Source organism: Petaurus breviceps, unplaced genomic scaffold (assembly GCF_028583685.1).
Source record: "Petaurus breviceps papuanus isolate PSGF00001 unplaced genomic scaffold, PetGlider_PUasm1.0 171, whole genome shotgun sequence".
Lineage (NCBI taxonomy): Eukaryota > Metazoa > Chordata > Mammalia > Diprotodontia > Petauridae > Petaurus > Petaurus breviceps.
This window is the reverse complement of record NW_027185754.1, coordinates 1,282,815-1,302,849: the sequence shown is the minus strand read 5'-3', so window position 1 is coordinate 1,302,849 and position 20,035 is coordinate 1,282,815. Positions and strand designations below refer to the sequence as shown.

Here is a 20,035-nt window from a genome sequence, read left to right as displayed (position 1 = left end):
CATGAGCTCACTTGGGCTGAATGCTGCTCCCAGAGTTCTGTGATGGACCATTCCTGCTGGCCTGCCAGTCTGTCTTCAGCAGGAGGTTTGTTTCTCTCTGTCAATTTGTGGGTTCTGTAGCCCTAAAATTTGTTTAGTCATTTTTATAGGTATTTGAGGTGGTTATGGTGGGAGAGCAGGGAGCTCTCCTGCTTCTATGCCACCATCTTGGCCTGTCCCCTTCCAATTTTGTCACTTTAGATACAAATAGTAGCTTTAACCAACTTCGAACATAAATTCCTTACTCTAAGGAGTACTTACCTGCTCTTAAGACATTTCTAGTATTACCAAAAGGAAGTTCTGAAAGAAGTAACTAATAATAGCTAACATTTATATAATGCTTCAAGGTTTGCAAAGCAATTTATAAATGTTATTTCATTTGATCCTCAGAAAAAGCCTATGAGTTTGGGGGTATTGTTATCCACATTTTACAGATGAGGAAACCAGGGCCAAGAAAATTAAGTGACTTACCCAGGTTAACATAGCTAACAAGTGTCTGAGACAGTATTCAAGGACATCTTCCTTCAAGATCACCACTCTATTCACTATGCCACCTAGTTGCCTTGATGAATAAAAAAAAGAAAAGAAAAGAATAGATTTGTATTTAGTAGCATTACTTTGGAGACAATAAATTTGTTAAAGTCTTCTGTTCTAAGTGAAATGAATACCCCTTGCCTTCTATCCCCTTTTAAGAATTCAAAATAATACAGATTAAATAATTACAAATTACAAATGTATGGAATCTGAATTAATGAGGTTGTGAGACTGATGGAATGGAACATAGAAACTTCACTCTTTTTGAAGGCCAGGAGGGATAGCTCAAGGGAAAAGGATCTCAGGATCACAGATTTGGAATCATAAAGGAACCTTGAAACAATGTAACCCAACCCCTTGATTTTGCAGATAAGGAAACTGGACAAAAGAGGTAATGTGACTTGCCCAATGTCTGTCAGTGGTAGACTTGATATTTGAACTCAGGTCTCATGACTCCAAGTTGAGAGCTCTTTCCAGCTATACCATGTTGCAATCAGAGGGCCTAGGTTTGAACCTTGGTTCTACCCCTCACTACCTATGTGACACTGGCAAAGTTACGTACCTTCTTTGGTCCTCAGGTTCTTCATCTGTACTTTTTTTTAAAGTATTGAACACGATGATGTGTAAAGTCCCTTTCAGCTCTTAATATATGATCCCATACCACACCTCCTCAGTACCCTTCTGACCTATGCTCATTTTTGTTTCCATCAAAACCATTGCACTAGATGGAAACTTTAGGCAGACTAAATATTAAGAGCTTCTTGTCCCTTTCAGCTCTGAGGCTCTGTGATTCCCCCATCTAAGTGGCCCTTTGTGATTCTCTATACTGAGGGCTCTAACTTGTCATAACTCCTAGGCACAGAACCTGAACTCCTAGTTCTAGAGTTTATCTAATATGCTATATCTTGGCCAGATGAATGAGGCATTGGCACACAGGTAAAGATCTGAAAGCCACGTGCTCTTTGTTTATAAGAAGTGTGAACAGGGAACACGTGCACATAAGTTGCTTGATCATGGGCTAATACAATCTATGGCAAGGAATTAACATGTTGTCACAGGATCATAGATAACTAAACCAAATCTTGTGCAACCAAGGAGAGCTTCTAAGAATCCGCCCCTTTTTAAAAATGTCTGAACTGCACCTCATTAAATGATTATTTTTTTATGTGGGTATATATGTCTATATCTGAGGGGGGAAATGACACCTTTTCAGGAAAAGGACTGGAATTTCATGGCTCTTTTCCTCCCCACCTCCTTTTGTGGAGCTAGGGCCCTCAATCATGTCCCTTGGCCTACACTCTACATAGGCAAGTCTCTCCATGCCTGTTTCCTGGCAGGGATTCAGGGATTTGATGTTGATAATCTAAGCAATGTGGCATGATCAACTCATGTTGCTCTCTATGAGCAGCATCCTTTGTCTGTCAGCTAGCTACCAATTCAGTCAGTCATATTCATTTATTCAACAAATATCTATCTAAAACAAGTTTGTGGCAATGTCTTTTGTTTTTACATGCCTTCATACACACATATAGATACACACATAAATGTGTGTATGTATGTGTATGTATTCCCCACCCATACAGATGGCTATATACAGTACAAAAAATAAGAAGAGAGAAAAAAAAGAAAGTAGTTCATTAAAACTGTTCACCACCGATGAAGTCTGACAATATGTATATGCAATGTTCTGCATCTATCAGCTTCTATTTTTATAAAGCATAAGGGAAGGTATATTTTCTCATCTCTTCTTTGAGACCAAGCTTGTTTGCTAGCATTATATATACACATATACACACATGTATGTGTGTATATGTGCATGCATGTGTCACACATACATATATGTATGTGCATATGTATATACATATCTATATAATTAAGTACATATATTTGTTTTTGGTTTGAGTCTTCCCACTCACATTTTGTTGTAGTCCTGTTCCTAATTTTCCTGGTTCTGCTTATCTCACTTTGTGAAAGTTCATATAAATCTTCAGAGGTTTCCTTGTGTTCTTTACATTCTTTGTTTCTTTTGGCACAGTAATGTCCCATTGTATTCCTGTACACAGTATTTTAGTCATTCCCCAATAGATGGGCATCTTCTTTGTTTCCAGTTTCCTTTGATCCTATAGAAAGTGCTTCTAAAGCTGTTTTCATGAATGTAGAGCCATTTTCCCCTGTTTTTAACTTCCTTGTGGCCTTTATACCTAGCAGTGGGTTCTCTAGGATAAAGGTCATGGGCATTTGGAGGTTACTTTCTTTGCATAATTCCAAATTCCTTTCCAGAATGGGTGGACTACAGCTCTACCAACAGTGAATCAATGTGAGTGTCTTGCCAAAGTCTTGAACTGTTTTGGAGTCAGAGGATTTGGTTCAGCCGATATGTATCAAATCTTGTGTATGAAACACTAGGTTCAGGAAGCTACAAATACAAGCTTAAAGTCAAAGAGGGAAATAAAGTACAAATACAGATAGACATAATTTACATCTATATATATATACACACACACACATACATTAAGCATATGTAAAACAAAGTGCTATGCAAAATTCAAGAGCTAATGAAGATAATAAGACTGTTAAATTATATTATAAAAGTTCCTTGTTATGCCAGGAAACAAGATTGACATAAAATTACAACTGTTTTCTTTGAATAAAAACAAAATTTTATGAGGCCATCCCACTCACTAAGTACTCCTTTGCTTCAATAAATCTTTGATCTTCCTTCACTTGTAACATATATACTTTGTTATTCTTGTGCAATTCTTGTCCATGGTCTTCCATAAATCCTAAAGACAGAATTTTTCCATAGAGGAGACATGATTTTAGGTTTTTAATAGTCAGTTGACTAGCATTTATTAAGCACCTATTATGTGCTAAGCATTGGGGATATTCATGGACACCAATACAAATCTTGGGTTTTCAGGTGCCCCAATATGATTCACTTTTCTTTTCTTATACATATTTCAGCCTATACAGTAGACCAAAGAGCAAAATCTATTTTTTTGTTAAAGTTTTCTGGTATTAAATGATCCATTGGATGAGACAGAGGTCACAGGGAATATGTCCTTTGCATTCCCCTGACTCTGCATTATTGATCCATCTCCTTTCATGTTCATACGTACTTGTGATGATATCTGTTTTATCAATTTTGATGTATACCATTGTTGGTGATCTACTGTAAACTTACTCACACCTGTCATACATCCTTCCATTGCCTTTGGAACACTCATAACTCAAAATTAGGAAATGCTATTATTTCTAAAAATTAAAAATCATGGGGACCTACACATTAAATATTTTATTAAAATTCCATGAACCTATTTCTCTGCTCCTACAAAGTACTCCCCAAACTACTAGATGAATGAAGAAACAAATAATAAAATGTGATGGACTCATTTTAAAGGAATGACCTGGACCTTCAGGAGTGTGAGAGTTTCCAGCTTGTCCTGATGTTAGTTCTTTTAACATTGGCACCTGCTTTCTCCCCTAGGTTGTTTGGATCACAGCCACTTTGCCCTATCTTGTACTCTTTGTGCTGCTGATTCATGGAATCACCCTGCCTGGTGCCTACAATGGAATCACTGCCTACCTGCACATTGATTTCCAAAGACTGAAGGAGGCCACGGTCAGTGTCCATCTTTCTTTTTTGTACTAGTTTGGTGTCAGAGTATGTGGGTTCAAATCCCAGCCCTGCTACTTGCTACATGTGTGACCATGAACAAGCCTGATTCGGTGATCCTATGACTTCAAGTCTGGAATTATACTATGAATTTTTCTAATCTCAGTATGAATTCTTGCAACAGTGAAGTAGAAAGAATGCTGGACTTTTAGTTGGGAGATCTGGGTTTGAATCCTTATTTAATCCTTAAGGAACATATTCCTTAATAACTTGGGTGACCTTGGCTAAATTACATCACTTCATCTATAAAATTAGGTAATTAGGTTAGATGATCTCTTCTAGCCCTAAATTCTATGATGATGTAAAAATGAGAGCAAATCCACAGATCTTATTTTCCTTACTTATAGGAGGGTACTAACCATGTGCCCACCTTTACCCTATGTAATGTCCCTTGCCCACCTCCTTCTCCTTTTAATACCATACCTTTACCATCTATGCCTTTGCCCCTACCTCCTCCTCCAAGTTTCATGCCCTTTATTCCTTCAGTTTCTGACTGCTCAACAACAACTTCTTTACTCTCTGCACCCTTGACCCAAACCACTACCCCCTTCACTTTTGGTCCTCATTCTACCTATGATAGGACATGATAATGGTCAATGTGGGGTAGGCTTATGATAGTCAAGAAAATTTTGGATTCTCTTTGTTTTTTTGCTTCTTTCCATCCCATGGTCATAGGGAGACAACAGGAATGGGCCACATGATTTCTCCCCATAGAGTAGCAGAGAATAGGAAAGATTCCCACTTATCTGAAACAGTTTGGGGACTTTAAGAGGAAATAAAGGGAAGCACTAGTATTGCAGCAATTCCTAAGATTTCCTTCTCTTCTAGTATCCCCATCTCATCATAACAATATTTCTCTCCTTCAGCTTATACCTTGATAATAATCCATTGTGTTTCTGGAATAGAGGCAATGTTGTATAATATATAGAATTCAAGATTTGGAGAGAGGAAGATCTGGTTCAAATCCCACCTCTGGCACTTACAAGATGTGTTACCTTAGGCAAGTCATTTAACTTTGATATGCCCTAGGTCACTGCTTTGGACTTATGGGAGAAAGAATTAGTTATGTATATCATTTGTATAAAGTATATTTTCCAGAGTACTTTTATACATATTGCTATTGGGGTACACTAGAAAAAAATTGATTTTAGAATCAGAAGACTTGGGTTCAAATATCACCTCTGATTCCAGCTATGTTACCTTAGGCAAGTCACTCAACCACTCTATAGGATTTAGGCAACTGTATGTGACTTATGGTAGAGGTCTCTGTGAGCATAATTTCTAGAATGTTACATTTTTTCCAGAGTATTTTCATTCATATTGCTATTTTAGTATAGTAGAAAGAATATTGATACTCTAGTCAGAAGACTTGTGTTCAAATCTTGTCTCTGATACCTGTGTGACTTTGGGTAAGTTGCTTAATGTCCATTAGCTTCAATTTTTTCATCTGAAAAAAATGTGGCGGTCAGACTAGATAAACTCTGACGTCCGTCTTTTCTCTAGATCTATTTTTCTTTTGCTCCTCATGAGAGAAATCTGAAGTAGATTATAAAGTTATCATTGTCCCTTTCTTGAAACCAGGGAACTGAGACAGTAAGAGGTAATTATAGTTACTTGTTCAGGATCTTATAGTGAATTCATGATAGAGCTAAGGGCTAGAAATGAAATGCAGGTCTCTCTGTAGACTGGTCTAATCAGTGCATATCAATGGTGTCAGCTCCTGGATAGGCACCATGATAATAGGACCACTATATATTTCTCTAGTCCTCTAATGTTTACAAAGGGTTGTAATGTCTACAGAGTGCCTTTCTAATAACTCTGTGAAGTAGGTAGTACAAGTATAATTATCCCCTTTTACAGATGAGGAAACTACGACTCCAAATAGGGAAATGGTTTGCCCTAGTTACATCATTAATAAATGTCAAAGTCCAGCATTCAAAACCAATTCAAATTCCCAAACCAAAACTCTTTCCACACTGGCAATATGCCTCTAGCATATTCCTCTGTCTTAGTGGGAAAAATTCCATATACCAAATGTGAGAAGCTTATTTAGGACTGTTGGTTAGCAAAAAAAGGGAAAAAAGAAGAAAGAGGTTAATTTTGTTGAAAGCCAGAGAATGTGATCATGGTACCATTGCAACAGCTGCTCACATCTGCTTAAAATGATCATTTCAGCCTCTCTTCCTGTTTACATCAAATAAGTGGTCTATTCCTACATGGTCAAGAAAGAGGAAGATAAATTTATTGGTGCCCTTTTTTTCCCTCTACACAGGTGTGGATTGATGCAGCCACTCAGATATTCTACTCATTAGGAGCTGGATTTGGAGTTTTAATTGCATTTGCAAGTTACAATAAGTTTGACAACAACTGTTACAGGTGAGAAATTGGTTTGTGATTGAGTGAATTTTCTTTTCTCTGATTAGTTGATGGATGATGTGTGTTTTTCGTCAGCAATTTGTAACATTCTCAGAATAGACACAAGGTATAGAGGCAAAAGGAAAGAAATATTCAAGGATTCCAGATTCCTAGATGTCCCTTTGTGTCATATGGGTAGAGGCAGAGTAGAGGTCAACAGATAGATGCCAGAAAAAGAGATTCAGATTATATAACAATGAACAGTTGTTAAGCATAAGTAGAACTATTATCACCATTTTACAGATGAGGAAACATACTCAGAAGTTAAATTACTTGCCCACAGCTAGTAAGGGTCATAGCTGGGACTTGAACCCATGTCTCTTCTAACTCTAAGTGCAAATTTCTTTATGCTATGTCATGGTCAAGGAAGATGAAGACTGAAAAAAGGCCAGTAGATTTTAATTAAATTAATTAATTGATAATTTAATTAGGATGTCACTGATGGATTTGAGGGAAAGAATAGTTTTCAATAGAATGCAAAGGACAGGTTGCAAGGATTTGAAGAAACAGTGGAAGCTTTTTTTCACAAAATAACATGAAAGTGAAGGGTTGATGGAAGGTTAGAGGTTGCTGGCAATAGAATGTCAGTTAGAAGATTCTTTTTTTTGTTTATTTTTGTTGTGACCAAAGGAGACCTAATTATCTATAAGCAGATGAAGGAGGAGATGCTGATGATGATCAAGAGAAGGGTTAACTAAGGAAGCAAGGTCTTAGAGAAGACTGAAAGCAATGGGGTCAAGGGCACTGGGGAAGAATTGGCCTGCATGAGAAGCAGATCTACATTTTTTTTTTCCTGACCCAAAAGAATGGGTAATGAAGCACAGAAGTTTTGAAGAATAAAGGAAGAGGGAATTTATGTTAGATATTCTCAGTCTTCTCTGTGATGAGGGAGTTGAGATCACTTGATGTAAATGAGTATGTTTGGTGGGAAAAAGGGGGAGTGCTGTACTGAGTGAGTAAAAGAAAGAAGAAAAGGTTTTCTGATAATATGGGGAGTGAGGCAAGGAGTTGTGACATGCATATCTTAGAATATGCTAAGTGCAAAATCAAGTACCAAAGCATGAAGGAAAACTCGAGAATGGACAGCACAAATCAAGTAGGATTAATTTTGAGGACTGGACCTGTGATTTCCTCAAGGTAAGGAGTTCAAGGTAAAGTACTGCCTCTACCAGTGCAAATGGGCACCTTCCCAACAGCTTGTTTGCCACTCATATACCTAGTTTGTGTCAGAGGCAAGACTTGAACCCAGACCTTTATGGCTTCATGATTAGTTAACTCTCATAACATGCCAACTTTCAAGATGAAATTTTTTTTTGCTTTTTTTTTGGAGGGGGGAGGACAGGGCAATTGGGGTTAAGTGACTTGCCCAAGGTCACACGGTTAGTAAGTGTTAAGTGCCTGAGGCCAGATTTGAACTCAGGTCCTCCTGACTCCAAGGCCAGTTCTGTATTCATGGTGCCACCTAGCTGCCCCTAAGATGAAATTTAATAGACACAAATGTAAAATTCTCCCCCTGGGTCCAAAAAGTCAGTTTTGAAATTTCAGAATGGGGGAGACTTGACTATTTCAACAAGCATGCAGAAAGGTCTGAGTGTTTCACAGGTGTGTGAGCTCAATATATGTGAGAAGTATGACCAGGGAACAAAAAATTCATGTTATGAGGAAAGGCTGCGTTAAGAGAGGTATCGCAGCACAGTGTTTAGTCTGTGCAGGACCATATTTTGAAAAAGACATAGATACGAGGGCAACCAGCCTGATAAAACACTGGACCCAATGCCTTGCAAAGATCACTGGTGAAAGAAGGAGAGAATAAGAGAGCAACTTGAAGATATTTGAAAAAATGCCATGTTGAAGAGTGAAGAGTGTGCTGTCTTTTGGTTGGACCCAGAAGAAAGGACTGCAAGCAATCAGTAGAAGCTGTAAGGAGGCTAATTTAGGCTTTAGGTAACAACATAATGATCTCTTCATCATTAGAGATCTTCAGAGGATTCTCAGATATGAGTTGTGCTAGAGGGCCTACAAGCTCAGTGAGTTCTGTGATTCTGGAATCAGTCAAGGAGTCCAAGGACAACTTCTTGGAGGAGTTATGCCTGAATTGGGCCATGGAAGAAGTAATTCATTGGATGGACTTATCAAAAATGTTCAGAACTCAGACCAGCCAGATGAAAGAGCCAATAGAAGGCGTCAACAATCAAAATGCAATGACCCCAACAGCAAACCAAGGTTCTTGTTTTTCTTGGGTCTTCATATATGCTTTCTTCCAGATCAGACACTCATCCCAGGTTATGAGTATCTTTGAACCTATAGATGAGGACAGGTAAATGAATGCATTTTGTGTTGGGCAGGCATCTCTGGAGATGAGAGATTCCTGATGTGCTAGCCAGATCAGCTTGATTTTTGTTGATTTACCCTGCCACAGTAAACTTTTTGAGTTTACCAAAAGGCCAGGGATAAGCGATATTGGAAGAATCACCAGACGTAGAATTCACTTAAGGAATGACATCCTTCCTTCCATTCTTTGGAAGTTCTAACAGTCTTTTTCCATTACCCAAGGGATGCTCTGCTAACTAGCACTATAAACTGTGTCACAAGTTTCATCTCTGGATTTGCCATCTTCTCCATATTGGGCTACATGGCTCATGAACACAAGGTCAAGATTGAAGATGTGGCAACAGAAGGTAGGGAGACTCAACCTCAACTCTATAAAACTAAAACTTTATAATCTGGTTCTATTCCTAATAAAGATTGGGGTGGGGGAGGGTGGGTGTAGGGGATGGAAAGTCTTTATTTGTGGTTTAATTCTTGTTGTGAAAACTCCTTCCAGATTCAAAATTAACAACTTGCTATAACTTAGAACAAGAGTGGAGAAAATGCGGCTTTGAGGCACGCAGAACAAATAATATTTGCATTAACAATTATTAACAATTAACAAATATAATCCCTTGGGGACTTGTTCTGATATGTTTGGATTCAGTCAAAGGACCACACTTGAAAACCCAGAGGGCTACATGTGGCCATGAGGCTGTAGGTTCCCCATGCCTGACTTAGAATCTTAGATAGTTGCCTGGGGCACTGAGAAGTTAAGTGATTTGCCCATGGTCACTTCACTAGTATGTGTCAGAGTCAGGACTTAAACCCAGGGCTTCCTGACTCTCAGATCCTCTATTTACATTTTGCATGACAACACATGTAGAACTTGTATCAAATTGTCTTAAGGAGAGAGGAAAGAATTTAGAACTCAACATTTAAAATAAATGTTAAAAATTGTTTTTACTTGTAATTGGAGAACAAAATTAAATGACAAAAAGATCCTCTTTGCCCTTTGATATACATTGTCTCATTTTATTTTGTCAGCAAATTTGTTCTATGAAGTTTGGATTCAATCAAAGGGCTGCACTTAAGGACCTAGAGGGCCTCATGTGGTCTTGAGGTCACAGCTTCCCTACTCCTGGCTTAGTAGGTCTGTCCAACAGAGTTACCTGTGACATGCAAATGTTACATGAATTAACCAAGGTTACACATCCAGTTAGGTATTAGAAGCATGATTTTGAACTCTTCCTGACTCCAACTGCAGTCCTATCCAGGACTCCATGTTGCCTCTTGACAGTGAGATACCTCCACAAACTAATAAATAACTATTCTCATAATACATAAATGTTAAGAAAGCAATTTCCTCACAATACCTCACAATACAATTATTATTATTATTTCCATTTTACAGGCAAAAAACCAAAATTTTAGAGGGGGTATAGTGACTTTCATTCACTTACCAAGTATTTATTTAGTATTTTCTATACACTAGGTAATGGAAATAAAAATAAAACAATCCTTTCAGCAGTCTTGCAAGTAGGAACTTGCCTTCTGTTTGGGAAAACAGCATGCACACATACAAATAAATGCAAAATGTATGCAAAATTGTTTCAGGAGGCAGTAACAACAATAGGAAAGGCCTCATGGAGAAATGTCGCACTTGAGGGAAGTTAGGAATTCAAAGTAATGGGAGTTGCAAAGCCCCTAGGCCTCAAATCTAGATTGTCTGACTTCTAAGACTTAGGACATTTTACCTCACCATTCTACCTCTCTTAAGAAGTAATTTTTTATTTTTTTTTGCTTTTTGGAGGGCAGTTGGGGTTATATGACTTGCCCAAGGTTCACATAGCTAGTTAAGTTTTAAGTGTCTGAGGCCGGATTTGAACTCGGGTCCTCTTGACTCCAAGAGCAGTGCTCTATTCACTGCGCCACATAGCTGCCCCAAGAAGTAATTTTTTCAATCCACAAACAGGTCACTGAGAGCTCGTAATTTGTTAACTATTTTCAACCCTCAAATTTGAAATTTCTTCTTAAACCGGGGGAATAGGGGCAAGGACATGTTTGTTAACTGACTGTTGATTGGGATGTTCTTATAGCACACAACCAAAGAACAATGTAGAACATTGATGACCAAGATTTAGTCTAGGTGAAGCAAATATTTTTGCAAGGGAGCTCAGGGGAGAGAGGTATGGTTTGGGAAAAAGTCAGAAAAGGCTTTACAGAGGAGGTAAACTATGATCTGGGCCACAAAGGATGGGCATTATTTGACTGGAAGAGAGAAAGGAGGATTAGATGGAGAAAACAGCATGGGACAAGTCGAGTGGAAAATCTTCACGTTTTGCCTCTGATTTAATGGTGTTAACTGTCCCAGGACACAGGCCGGGGACATCAGCTGAGGCCAGAACTGTCTAAGCTCCAAGAATGTTGTTAGTGTCAAGGAGGAACATGTGGGGAGGACTTCTCCCTCAAGAACACATCTCAGAACCTAAGTCTCAGTGTACCCATGACAACTGACAGGATGTTTTCCTTTTCTGTCTTTCAGGTGCTGGCTTGGTTTTCATTCTTTATCCAGAAGCCATCTCCACCTTGTCAGGATCCACCTTCTGGGCCATAGTATTCTTCATCATGCTGTTGGCCCTGGGTATCGATAGCTCGGTGTGTGTCCCCCAGTTTACTCTCTTCTTCCTAGTCTTCTCAGGACAAGAGTGCTCCCTCCATGCCAGGGTGTAAAGGGCTGCCTAACTTAAGTCAGAGCATCATGCATAGCCCAGGACCCTTGTTACTGGGCAGGGAGTGTAGGCTGATATCAGAAAATCCAGACTGAGAAATGCTTTGGAGTAAGAATGATAGAATGTTAGAGCTGGAGCAGCCTTAGATCAAAAATGTCAAATATGGAAGGTACCATAAAACAAAAAAATGTCAGAATTGGAAGACATCTTAGAAAATAGAATCCCAGAGCTGGAATGGCTCTTTGCACATGAAATGCCAGAGCTGGAAGGCACCCCAGAATCCATCTAGTCAAACCCCCTCATTTTACATAGAAGGAAATTGAGGCCTAGGAAAGTTGAATAAATCACCCTTAATTTTCTCATTTGTCAAATGGGGATAATAATATATGGTCTAGCCACTCCGTGCTGGGGTGTAATCAGTTGTGAAGAGCTTTGAAAATATAATATAATCAATGCAGAATGACTTTATAAAACATAACTCCTTACATATACACAGAGCTTTAGAGTCACCAAAGTACTTTTATTGGCGTGATCTCATTTAATCTCTACAATAACACTGCAGCTTGGAGAACAGCTAGGAGGGCATCTAGGAGGGCAGGGGTTATCCTTACTATTCAAGAAATGAGGAAACTGAATCTCACAGAGATTGAATAGCTTGACCCCGATCATACAGAAAATTATTTGCTAGAGCCAAATATCCTTGCTCATTCCTTTTCTAGTATGCTTTCAATTATACCAGACTGCTTCTAACAATGAATTCAAAATATGGCTTATCCATAGCTGCCAAAGGTGTTTGCGTGAGGGGCATCTCTAGGATATTACAGTATATGGGCCATGGTGTTTGGTTGGCATCAGTCTAACGTCTGGATTGTAAACAAATAGGGACAGTTTACATCTCATATCCATTTATCCTGCCTTGGAGTAACATGTTCCTGTTCTCCACATGATATATTTTGAAGGGCCATCAAAGTTTTCCCTTTTCTGACCAGAAATATTCCCCCTACTGGCTTTCTGTGGTTCCTAGATATTAGTATTATTAGTATTCCTAAGTATAGCTTTAGGTTAAAATAGGGCCTCCTGAAGACCATTTTGAAAATGTAAAAATGTACCATGTTATAAGAGTACAAGGTATAACATGTTAACTAATTGGTATGCATTAAAAGATTATTACTTCTTTTGTAGAGGGCGGAGTCCCGAGGCAATGGTACTCAGGGAACAACTTCATTACACAAGCTCATGCATGTACACACCCACAGAGTGGCTGATTCAGTGATTTAGATATGAACAGAAGAGTGGTACAAGGATGAGGGGTGGAGGGAGAGACTCATAAGGCCTGTTTGTGAGTGAAGACGTGTCTCACATACCCTTTTAGCGTTTTGCCATTTTCTTACGAGGGATCCATGCAGGTCCTCAGATACTGTTTCTTGGTACTGGCTGTCTTCTGAGAGAGCTGCCTGCCTCCCCCTATTACCCCATCCTTTTCTCTCCTGTGCCTCCTTCATCATGTCCTTCATCAAGCTGTTGGCTTCACAGCAGAGGAAGATTCTGACCCTGCTGTGGTTCTCTCTAGATGGGAGGCATGGAGGCTGTCATCACTGGCCTGGCAGATGACTTCCAGATCCTGAAGCGGCACAGGAAGCTTTTCACATTTGCTGTCACGTTTGGCACCTTCCTGCTGGCCCTGTTTTGTATCACTAAGGTGAGTCACTGACTAGAGCAGGTGTTAGTGAGAGGAGTTGTGTTTTTATCAGTCATTGCTTGTGGTTGGGCCTGTTAGTGGGGGCTGTGGAAGAGACCTGATCCTGGAATCTTGAGTCCTGAGCTCAGGTCTCAGCACCATGACCTTGGGCAAGGGGTTTCTCTGGTCTGGACCTCAGTTACTTCATTTGCCAAATAAAGATCACAATTCCTGCCTTGAAGCATTGTTGTGAAGATCAAATGATAGAATGAATTTGAAAACAGTTTGTAAAGCATAGAGCAGTCACAGATTAAGAACTAGAGGAAACATAGGGTGCATTTAGTTCAGCCACTTTACAGATGATGCACTGAGTCCCAGAGAAATTAAATGACTTGCCCAAGGTCACACAGATAGCAACAGAATATAAATGTACATGTGCATGTATAATCCTGTGATATTAGTATTATTATGATCTCTTGGGATAATCCCTTTGTCAGAAACATGTTCTAGGGGAGGGGAAAATGCACATAGAGGAAAATATAGTACCTAAGGACTATTCATGGAAATGAGACCCTCACTGTCTGCCCTTTCCCTATGGTCTGATCTCCTGGTGACCTAAAGCGAACTTTGAGAAATATTTACTACTCAAGTCCACTTCCACTTTTTTTTTACCACTTAGATTCTAAGCTTTATTTCTGTCCTTATAATCATCCCTGACTCTTTCTTTTCTCCATATCTGGTTTGTTGCCAACTCCCACTAACTCTACTAATACCCTTAGAAAGTAAGGTATTTACCCCTAGTAAGTAATCTTCTATGTATTTACAAAGCCTCCTTCTTCAATTAAGCCCTCATCACTTTTCACTTGGACTATTATGATAGACTCAGAACTTAACTATTCTCCTAGGCCCTCTCTTTAGGAATTCATTCTCTGTATAGCTTCCCAAATCGTTTTCCTAAGGCATAGGTTGTATTACTCTCTTGCTCAAAAATGTTCAGTGACTCCCTATTGCCTCGAAGATAAAACACAAAATGCTAACTTGGCATTTAAAGACCTTTATAATCTAGTTCCCACCTACCTTTGTAGACCTCTTTCATTTTACTCCTCTTCATATATCCCACGTTCTAGTTCAACTGGACCACTGGTGTCCTCCAAATTTAATATGTTATCTTCCATCCCCGTTCATTGTTACAGGCTGTTTCCCATGCCTTGGAAGGTCTTCCATGTTTTTTCTACCTTTCAGACTCTTTTTCATCCTTAAAGGTCCTACTCAGGAATGATCTTCTCCATGATGCTTTTTTTTCTAATGATACTTTTCTTGATTTTCCCAAAGAGAGGTGGTCTCTCCCTCTTAAATTTTCCCCAAAAGTACTCTGCATAGATTTTCGCCTTGTCCCCACTATACACAATATTATCCTATACTTAATCTATTTTCATATCATATTATTCCTCGTTAGATGATAAATAGCTTAAGGGAAGATATTATTTCCTATCTGGATACTTGTTGAAGTACTTACCTCACTCTAACTCTATAGAATATAAGCTCCTTAAGACCAGGACTATGTCATTTTTTTAATGTGACCTCATCAATATCTTCTGTACACAGTAGGAACTTAGAAAATGTTTATTGGATTTAAATGAATGGAAGTGAATAAGACTTTTTTAAATTAAATTTAAAAAATTAAATTTAAATAAATTTTAAGAAAATTTTAAATTTAAATTTGTGCTCCAGGGTGGAATATATGTGTTTACATTGCTGGATACATTTGCTGCTGGGACTTCCATTTTGTTTGCTGTTTTAATGGAAGCCATTGGTGTTTCATGGTTCTACGGTAAGGTTTTTTTTTTTCTTTTCCCTAAGGGTCTTAGAGAAATGACTGCTAGCTCCACACTGGCCTGGCAGATAGGATTTACTCAGAACTTAATATCAGAAATGGTGAACTGTAATTGTGTGATCCTCCTAATTTACAGAGATTGCTCTAGATTATCTATTTGATGGATCAACCATGAAAGTCTCAATTTGGGCTTACTTCACATTCCCGGGCAATTAGTCTCTTATACAAGGTGGTATGTGTGTAGGAGCGTCTCATAGGAGCAAAGCTCTAGAGCTGGAAGAGACCTCCCAGGACATCTATGGAGCAGGAAGCAGAGGTCCAGAAAGGTTTAGTGACTAGTCCAAAGCTACAATGTAATAAGTAACAGAGCTGGAATTTGAACATTTGACTCCAAAACTAGCACTCTTTCCTCTGCACCAAAGCATCATCAGTCTTAAGACTAACTTTGTTGGTTTTTTTTGTCTTTATTAATTTGTTTGTTTACTTTTAGTTTACAAGATTCAGTTCCATAATACCTTGAGTTTCAAATTTTCTCCCCCTTCCTCTCCTCCCTCCCCCCCCCCATATGGCGGCATGCAATCAAGTCTAGGATCTACAAATACTTTCACATTAGACATTAAGTTCTAAAGAAGGATTGTAACTGATGGAATGAGCAATGGGAAATAGGAAACAATACCAAACGAGAAAAAGAAAGAGAGCTGGTAGTTTGCTTTACTTTGCATTCAAACTCTGTTCTTTCTGGTTTTAAAATTAACTTTGTTGAGAAAAGGAAATTGATTCCCAAAGGATCATATAATCCAAATAATCACAAAATGCTTCATTTATTGGATTATTCACTCTTTTGGTTTATCTAGAATTTTCACTTTTCTATTCCTAGAAACAGTCAGGAGCTGATTCTTCAGGTATATAGAAAAATAATACCAGATACCCTTTAAGAAACAAACTTGCTCTCTAGCCCTTTTACCTTGGGATTGGTCAGCATTGGATTTGAGTTGATGATTTTGCTTCACCAAGGGTGGTAGTAATTGGTTTAGTTCCATTCATTTTGGGGGAACCACTAGGTGCTAAAACTAGGGCAGGTTAAGAGTAGTCCTTCTGTTTGAGATGGCATTTGGGCATCTATTCCAGTTCTTGTGATTTATCTTGGATAAAGGTCTCTGCTTGACTAATGAATGCCTTTGTGTTTGTGTGTTTCCCAGGTGTGGACAGATTCAGCAATGATATTCAGCAGATGATGGGGTTCAAACCAGGACTCTACTGGAGGCTCTGCTGGAAATTTGTGAGCCCAGCCTTCCTGTTGGTGAGAAGTTTGGATTTTCCAAAGAAGGAGATGGAATTATGTGCCCAGGGATCTGAGGGCTGTTAAAACTTTGAAAATAATAACAGTGTAGTTAATTTTTAGTCATTTCTTTCTTGTTGCCTTCCATGGGTTCAACTATCATTTCTATCCAGAAGGTTTCCAGATTGATATATTCAATCCTAGTCTCTGTCCTGAGGTTCTGTTGCACAATTGTCAACTCAACTTAAATTGGATATCCCATAGATATCTCAAACTCAACATGCCCAAAGAACTTATTCTCTCCCCCCATTGTCTGGTCAACGACTTCCCTATTACTGCTGAAGACATTGCTTCCCTCTCATCCAGCTGCTCAACCACAATGTCATCCTCAGCTTCTTACATTCACCCCACATATGCAATATGTTATCAAATTCTGTCATCTCTTCATACATAACATTCTACTCTCACAGCTACCACTTTGTTCAGGTCCTCATCACTCTAGACTATTGAAATAGCCTTCTAATTGGTCTTCCTGTGTAAACTCTCCTCCCACTCCAATCCACTGTTCACTTAACCAACAAGGTGATTTTTTCTAAAACTGACCATATCACATTCCCTCCCCACCACAAAAAAATCAACAAACACCAGTGGCTCCCTATAAACTTCAAAATCAAATATGATGTCCGCTCTTGGCATTTAAAGCTCTTTACAAACTGACCCTTTCCTGCCTTTCCATTCTTCTTATCCCTCACTCCCCTTCATATACTCTACAATCCAGCTAGATTGGCTTCTTTGTTGTTGTTCACACGTGACTCTCCATCTCCTGCTGAAACGCCTTTGCACTGTCTGTTCAACAGACCTGGGAATGCTCTCCTTTCTCACCTCCACCTCTTTGCTTCACTGGCTTCCTTCAAGACTCAGTTCAAGTCTCATCTTCTATAGGAGGTCTTATCCAGTCTCCCCCAGATGTCTCTCTGAGATCACCATTCATCTACTACTACTACTACTACTACTATTATTACTACTACATACATACATTGAGATTTACATATTTACAGATATGTGTAAATATATTATGTATATACTTATTTACATCTTGTGTTCTTCATTGGAATGTACAGAATTTGAGAGGAGGGATCATTCCTCCTCATCCCTGCCTTTCTCTCTATCACCAGTGCTTAGCACAATGTCTGTTATGTAGAGTGCTTCATAAATACTTATTGACTGACTGATATTGTCCCAACTGGGCCTGGTTTTTAATGCCTCACTCTCCTGCTCTGAAATTTTACCTCTTTCTTATTAGTTTCATTCTCATTCTCTTCCCCTTCTTTCCTTTCCTTCACTTTCCTCCATAGTCACAGAATCTTAAATTTGGAAGGGATGTCAGAGGTCATCTAGTCTACACTGCATCTGACCAAAGAATCCCTCCTATAAGATCTCAAGCAAGTGGCCATCTGGGTTTTGTCTGAAGGTCTCTTGTGAAAGAGAATACATTACCTCCCAAAGCAACTGATTGCACTTTGGACAATTCTGATCATTAGCTATTTTGTCTTTATATTGAACCTAAACTTATCTCTCCATAACTTCCATCTATTGATCCTGGTTCTGCCTTCCAGGGTCAAATACATCAAATTTAATATTTCTTCCATTTCACAGTGTTTTAGATATTTCATGACATTTACTATCTTCCTCCTTTATTTTCTCTTTTCTAGGCTAAACATTCCACTTCCTTAAACTGATTCTTATATTGCAGGTTCTCCATTCCCTCCTTATTCTCCTGTGAATGCTTTTCAAGTTATTAATGGCATGTGCATGACACTGAGAACTAAATGTAATATTTTAGGTGCATCCTTACCAAGGCAGAATAAATTGGGGTTCTTACCTCTCTGATTCTGGACACTAGGAAGTCTGATCACAGTAGCTTTGGGTGGTTTGTTGGGCTATCATGTTGTACAATTTACATATATTAAGCTGAAGTCCACTAACGCATCCACTTTTTATTTTTTTTAAGGGATCGTCTTAGCACACTTCCCCATTCAGCATTTGTGGAGATTCTTCTACTCATTCTTTTTTCCAATTCTTTTTTCCTTCTATCCCTTCCACCAACTTCATCCTCTCTCTTTTCTCTCTGCCCTCTTTTTCCTGCATTATCATTCTTTCCTCTCTTATTTTTCCTTATTTACTTTTCTCCTCCTCTTCTTCTTCTCACACCCCTTCTCTCTCTACTTCACTCAGAAACATTTATCAAGAACATACTATGTACATACTAGGTATTGTTCTTAATTCTCTGTGTGTCTTCCAGCTTCCCTCTTTTCCTTGAGGGCAGGGACTGCGAGCTCCATATACTTGTACTTCAAGTATCTAGTAGAGAATTTTGTACATAAGAAGTGTTTGGTATTTGTTAAGTTAACTTGAATTGTCTCCTTCCCTCCTTAGTTTGTGGTGGTTGTCAGCATCATCAACTTCAAGCCCCTCAACTATGATGACTATGTCTTCCCTTTGTGGGCCAACTGTGTGGGCTGGGGCATTGCCCTGTCCTCCATGGTGCTAGTGCCTGCTTACATTATCTACAAATTCCTGAGCTTGAAGGGCTCCTTAAGAGAGGTAAGTATTCTAGTCTGGACAGAATCAAGCAATGATTATAGACACAGAGTTAAGGAAATGTAGGCAACCTTTTCTGCCATTCAGTACCGATAAAAAAAAAATTAGTAATTTGGGCTTCGGGTTTCAGAATATCAGTTATGTAAGGACTTTATAGATCACCTAATCCAACCTTCTAATTTTACAGATAAAGAAACTGAGCTTCAGAGAGTAGACATAGCTTTATCAAAGTCCCATGGGAATCTATGTCACATCAAGGACTACTCTTATACTCTATTAATGTTGTAATGAAACCTTATGTTTTATGTAATGAAACCTTAATGTTGTAGGAAACCTTAGAAATCAGAGCTATATCCCGCTTCATTTTTTTATTTTACAAATGGAGAAACTGAGACCCAGAGAGATTATATGACTTGACTAGGATTATAAAATGATTGACTGGAAAAGCTGGTACTCACACCCAGTTCTTCCCAAGTTTTTTTTGAGTCCTTGTGAATTTATTCCTATGTTGTCCATTAGAAGGCAAGTTTGAATGGTAAAAGCTATCATGGGTGAAAATCTAAATTCTTTGAAGGCATGGACTGCTTGTCATTTTGGATCTGTATCATCCCCAGCCCCAGCATAGACTTGTTGAGAATCAACACTAAACAGGTGTTTCTTGTATTGCTATGCTACACTTCCATGCAGAGTACCAAAAATGTCATCTAGAGTCACCTTAGTAATCTACTTATTTTTATCACTGATGCAAACACTATGGCTATCTTACTTTATTCTGTTTATCTAACATGGTTTCGTGTGTAGAGCTTGTCATCCTAAGTAGACTGTAGAATCTTCAACAAACATTTATTAATCTTGCTATGTGTAAGGCATTATTCTAGAACTATGAGCAAAAGGTGTGTGTGTGTGTGTGTGTGTGTGTGTGTGTGTGTGTGTGTGTGTG

At 38.7% G+C, this 20,035-nt stretch overlaps 1 protein-coding gene across 1 annotated transcript in view; it reads left to right on the top strand.

Annotated features, from left to right (window-relative positions):
* SLC6A2 (solute carrier family 6 member 2) overlaps positions 1–20,035 on the top strand; it is a 68,139-nt gene that overhangs the window by 44,186 nt on the left and 3,918 nt on the right. Inside the window, exons 5-12 of the mRNA XM_069082806.1 lie at positions 4,061–4,195; positions 6,522–6,625; positions 9,218–9,342; positions 11,517–11,629; positions 13,274–13,402; positions 15,113–15,212; positions 16,415–16,515; positions 18,931–19,098. Coding sequence (XP_068938907.1) covers positions 4,061–4,195; positions 6,522–6,625; positions 9,218–9,342; positions 11,517–11,629; positions 13,274–13,402; positions 15,113–15,212; positions 16,415–16,515; positions 18,931–19,098 — 975 coding nt within the window. The remainder of the gene's footprint in view (positions 1–4,060; positions 4,196–6,521; positions 6,626–9,217; positions 9,343–11,516; positions 11,630–13,273; positions 13,403–15,112; positions 15,213–16,414; positions 16,516–18,930; positions 19,099–20,035) is intronic.